Source organism: Cynocephalus volans, chromosome 3, assembly GCF_027409185.1.
Source record: "Cynocephalus volans isolate mCynVol1 chromosome 3, mCynVol1.pri, whole genome shotgun sequence".
Lineage (NCBI taxonomy): Eukaryota > Metazoa > Chordata > Mammalia > Dermoptera > Cynocephalidae > Cynocephalus > Cynocephalus volans.
The window spans coordinates 5,141,754-5,147,753 of NC_084462.1; the positions used below are offsets into that span (position 1 = coordinate 5,141,754).

General features: G+C 41.0%; 1 protein-coding gene across 1 annotated transcript in view; it reads right to left on the reverse strand.

Annotated features, from left to right (window-relative positions):
• LOC134372928 (zinc finger protein 677-like) overlaps positions 1-5,757 on the reverse strand; it is a 40,564-nt gene extending 34,807 nt beyond the window's left edge. Inside the window, 2 exon segments of the mRNA XM_063090265.1 lie at positions 2,835-2,974; positions 5,607-5,757. Of these exon segments, the coding sequence (XP_062946335.1) occupies positions 2,835-2,849 (15 nt within the window). The 5' untranslated portion in view covers positions 2,850-2,974; positions 5,607-5,757.
• Positions 5,758-6,000: the final 243 nt, after the last annotated feature.

The window sequence follows — 6,000 nt, forward strand, 5'->3', positions numbered from 1 at the left end:
TTTTTGTGGACGTGAAAGGAAGTATACAAATGAAAAATACCCAACACAGCATCATTTACAAAGAAGTGCTACACATAACATTCTATACAGCAAGTGATACTTAATACCTAGATGAGCTGGAGCATGAGCGGTGTCTTCAGGCATAACAAAGTCCACATAAATGCAAAAAATACAAATTTTTCCATTTAAGGTTAGATATCTGGCCATTAACAAAAGCCAAATGGACTTTATTCCACTAATAAAACAATGATTCAAGATGAGGAAATTTACTAATATTATAATATTATTAGCATATACATTAATTTATCAGATTAAAAAAATGCAAGAAAAATTTACCACAGCAGTAGATTCTCAAAGAAATATTGAATAATTTAAAATCATGCCAAACACGACATTAAAAGAACTGTTATTAAGCAAGACAATTTCACCAAACATCACGATCAGCAGTAAGCACTGGGAGCACTGCCACTACGGGTAAGACTGAGACAAGGGGGCCAGCCAGGTTCCTGCCATTACCACTATACAGGATGCCCAGGCTAGGACCAGAAGACGAAAAAGCAAATTCACGTTAGCAATTTTATTGTAACACCTACTTAGAAGACATTTCCAGACCTATATGAAGAAATTATAAAGCTTACTGAAGGGCATAACAAAGACTTGATCAAAGACTAACAAACCCAATTCTTATTGGAAGACAATGATGACATAAAGACCTCAGTGATTTCGAAATTCAGAGCAATTCAAATGCAAAAAAAATATGGAATTTCAAATTTAAAAAGTCCCCATTGTGTCAAGGAAAGTCAACGTAATTTTGAAAAGAAAAACAATATGAAGGGGCTTGCCAACTACATGTGAACCTGTGTGTGTGTGCGCACGCGCTATTTGAAACTTTAAAATGAATGAAATAAACTGGCTACAAAATAAACACAATAAATCCAAATTAAAGAGATTTAAACACAATTTTAAACAAAAAACCTAAGATTAAATGAAACCTGATAATTTGAAATCTTGCCAGGTGAGGCCTTATAAAGCAAGATAAAAAAGCAGAGAACATGAAGGAAAGAAGATTTATGTTTCACCGCAAAAAAAAGTGATAAACTAAGAAGACACGAGTGCATAAAGAATTAAATTACAGAATATAAAATACTTCTAAAAATGTATCAAAGGGAAACTGAACCAAGTATGAAAATCCATTTTTATTTCCACAAAATAATAAAATGTACTCATTTACAAGTAGTTGGAAAATTGAAATACAAAGGATTATTTCCCCCCAAATTTTTAAAATATAAAAAAAATATAGTACCAAATCTTGCCTACATCAGGGGGAAATCTCACATTCTGTTGGTGAGAGAGGGAACCTTTGTAATCTTAGAGGAAGACATTAGGCCAGAATCTATCAAAATATGAAATACACAGCCATCCTTGACCCCGTAACACACTTCAAGTTGCCCAACCCAGAGAAATCTTCAGATATCAGCAGTGAAGTTGGCATGCTCAAAAGTAGCCACAGCAGCATTCTTTATATCAGTGACAAATTGTAAAAAACTCATATCTTCCTTAAGAGAATGCTCCAATGAGGATCTAAAATCTCAAGCTATCTGTTTACTACCAGGAAAACAACTCCTAGACATATGCTATGTACATTTTTAAAATTTGCAGAATAAAATACCAAAACAAATATTCACTGAAGATATTTTTCTAAAATCTCATAATGATATGCACTTTTAAAGGATTTGCACTGACTGTTGCCACAGAACTGACAACAGTGGTTCCCCATTGAGACATGAGAGAGAGTGGAGGACATGACAGAGAAAGGGATGCTTACATCTTAGTACCTAAGCTACATTGTAGCTTGGAGTTTTACCACAAAACAAATATATACATCATGCGATGTTTAAAATAAAAGAAATACACCAAAAAAAAAATTAAAAATAAATACATAAACAGGGGCGGCCAGTTAGCTCAGTTGGTTAGAGTGCCATGTTGTAACTCCAAGGTCAAGGTTTCAGAACCCCATATCACCCAACCACCAAAAATAAAAAAATAAATAAAAATATAAAATAAATATAACATTTACTAACAATGATGGAAGTAGAATTTGGCTCTAGCCTCTCTGATGACCAAGTTCTGTGCTCTAACACCTTAGCTAAATTATAACCATAGTGGACTAAAACACCTGTGGCACAAGAGTTCCTGCAGCAGCACCATGGTCTCTATGCCACGAATGATTTTAAAGAAACTCCAATTGTTAGACATTTAGGTTGACTCCATATTTGAAAACCAATTATGGAATAAAACATTCTCTATCACCAATGTCTGTCTCCGAACTTTATAAATTATTCTAAATCATTAATATTTTGGAACTAGAAATACATGATTCACTTATTTAGCTATGAATGCATTATAAAACCGGCAGCACAGGTTTATCACTCTTCTTTTTCAGAATTTACCAGGTAATTATGCACATTAATAGGTAACTTTCATTTGTAGTTTCTCTAATTCTAGTCTACACAGAGCTGGCAGTGCTCCCAGGGTTGAACCCTAAAAAATCCCTGCTGCCAAACAGTACTCACACCACACATCCCACACCCTGTCTCCAATCTATGTCTGGGAGTGAAGAGGCCCCATATAGCCTCTTCACAAGTTCCACGTCACTGGGTCACACTGCAATGGAACCTAACTGAAGATGAGAGAAACTGAGGGAAAGCATGGGTCAGTGTGAACAAACATGTCAGGCAGGACACTTCAGGGTCAGAAAAGATTAGCAAGTCCAAAAAATGGCATTTCAGGAAGGAAGAGAACATAGAGCAATCAACAGAGAGTATGACTTTTACCTGGGAAAGAGCCATTCCTGACTCCTCTTTCTTTCCTCTTCCAGGCTCCTTGCTCAGGCAAGATCACTCTTGAGAAGACAATCCTGAGCGTCAAAAATATGCTGTTTAAAATATCACATGTTCTCACTTATTTGTGGTAGCTAAAAATAAATAAATAAATACACAAATAAACTGGGGGGGCGGGGGGGGAGTAGACACAGCAATTACAATTCCTTGAGGTTGATATGACAAAACAGATATGAGGTTGTTGGGAGGGAGGGGGAAGAGAGAGGAGGGAGGGAGGTTTCAGTAATGGGCCACAATAATCAACCACATTGTATATTGACAAAATAAAATAAATAAACAAATAAAACATGGGGGAAAAAAAACAAAAATATGCTGTTTAATGCTTAGAATCAACATACTCCTTCTTGTGCCACAACCACATTTGCAGAGAAAAGACAAAGGGGACTTACAGGGGACAATCTACTTAGTTGGAGACTTTAGCTCATAACTCATTAATTTAACAGACCACATAAGCAAGGAAAAGAAGCTGTTGAATATTAAACTAACTGGTCAATCTAGGTTTTGACTGTTAAAGGATCATCAACATACACAGGGAAAGACTGCGAAATAATTTATTAGAAATCAAAGAATAGCTCCAATATATGATAGTCAAAGCCTTCTAACCTCATAATCTGAAATAGCACAATCAATTTAAGAAAAAAAAATAATCTGAAAAATTTAAGAAAACCCAATGTATTCTGAGATTAAAGTTAAATCAAATTTGAGGATACATCAAATTTAGAAAAGAATGACATGAGCTGATTACGAGATGCCACCAAGGTTATTTCTGTAGTAGTTAATGATTATTTACAGAAAAGCAGAAATAAAATAAAATAAAATGTATCTCGATAGACTTGGAAAAAACAGTGAATTAAGGGTAAGGGAAATAGAAAAAAGAAATTATCCACTGGAGGGAGAAAAATCACAATACTGTTATTGTTCCTTTAGAAAGACATTATGTGAATAATAAAAACAAATAAATAAATAAAAATAAAAAGGACTGTGTGGTGACAGAGTCTCATTTCTTCCTCTACTTCACTTTCCCTCTCCCAGCACAGGGAAAGGCAAGAGGCAACCTTGGATGGACTGAGCTAAGAGTCTCTCCTCTGGCTGAATGGAAGAGGTTGAAAATAGAAGTTATCTCCTGATGCAAATAACTAGAAAATGTATAGGCTTCATACAGCTGGTCTTGCAATTCTCATTCTTTTATGTCTAATTTAAACAATTCAACAAATTTTCAATTAGTAAGATCACAGAGCCAAAAAAAATAGTACTTTACAAACTAATCCTCAATATCCATTCAACTCAACACTCACTGAGCCTGGTTCCCTCCCTTTCCCCTCTTTTCCTCATTCTCTGTATATTTTCTCTCTCTTTTTTTGTCTTTTTTCTTTTTCTTTTTTGTCTTTTTGTGACTGGTAAGGGGATCGCAACCCTTGGCTTGGTGTCGCCCACACCGCGCTCAGCCAGTGAGTGCACCGGCCATCCCTACATAGGATCCGAACCCGCAGAGGGAAAGCCGCTCTCTCCCGAGTGCGCCACGGGACCGGCCCTCTTTTTTTCTTTTTCTTGCCTTTCTGCCCCTTCATATCTCTCCCTACACGTGTTTTGCCCCTCTTTGTTGCAACCTGTTTCACCCCGTTCCTTCTTACTCCACAAACCTTCTCATTGTTTAACTCCATATAGTTTTGCCTCTTTCTCCCCCATCTAAGTTCCCCCTGTTACACTCCCCCCCTTCTTCCAACTCTGGTCTCCTCCCCTGGTTAAGTTCCTCCCTGGTCTCTTTCTGCCTCTGCTCTCCTTGTCCCCTCCTGCTACCCCATCACGTCTCTGTCTTCCATGGCTCCAACTCATCTTCCATTCCCACTCTCTCAGTCTGATGGGTCCCCCCCATCCTTGTTGCCCCCACTTCTATTGCTCTGACGATCCCTCTTTTTATCTAGATTTCTCTATTTTCCTTTCTTTGTTTTTTCTCTGGTTCTCTTTCACTCTTAGTGTCTTTTCCAGCCCACCTGCTCTACCCCCCATTTCACCCTTCCTGTCTCTCTCAGTTTTTCTGGTTCACCCTATCTGTATCTCTGCCCTCTCACCCCCGCCCTGCCCCTGCACATTCACAGGTATAAAATAAAGACGTCTCTTGCCCAGAAGAAGCGCTTCCCAGTGGGGCATCGGGAATGTAAAAAGACCAGAGCAAGCACAGCCAGTGAGATGCTATTTGTGCAGAAGGAACAGGGAGCGTTACCGAAGGGTGCACAGGTCACCTTCCCCGGAGCGTGGGTCAGGAGGCAGTGAGTGCCAAGTGGAGGACTAGGGAGCAGCGGGGCTCAACTCCAGACGACACGTAGAAGGGGTGTCAGGACAAGGGTGGGGTCTACAGAATCCCAGGGCCAGGGAGAACATGCGGCGTCCAGAGGCTGTACCGCTATCTCTGCCTTGGAGGGGCCCGAGAAGGGCGAGGCTGGAGGGGCGAGGAGGGAGGACGTGAATCCACTTCTCTAGTGAGGATTTACACCCTGCGGTTAAAAGAAGGAGGGAATGGAGCCCGCTGAAGTCACTGAAGGGTTTTAAGCAGAAAAGCCACGCAGCAGGCGGTGTCTACACTGACCTAGGGCAGTAAGGCGCGGGGCGAGGACTCGCCTCAGAACGACTGTAACCCGAAATAGGCCAAGACTCCTGGACCCGCAGAGACCAAGGCTCGGAACCTCTAACTGAAACGCCGAGACTCACCGTGGGCCGGACGAGCAGGTGAAAGAGTTTTAATGTACCAGGCGACCCCCGAAACCAGAATGTGGTAGACCAGGTACCTGGGGACCCGCAAACCGCAGGTGTGAACCAGAAAAACGGAGACTCACGAGACTCTACCCTTCGGTCCGCTGGATCCGCTGGTTCCTCTCGATCTGCTTCCGGGTCTACGGGAGCCTGCGCGTGCGCAGTGCGTGCAGACGCTACTTAAGGCAGGGCCGGCGAAAGGTGGGGGTTGTGGAGAGTGGCTGAGATTGGTTGGGAAGAGTGTGGCGGTGGGGACGAAATCCACGTGGGGGCGGCACCTAGACGAACCGGTCATCTAGGACTCCACTCCGCCCCACCCCTGAATGTTTCCAAGTCTGGCTGTCCTGCCAAC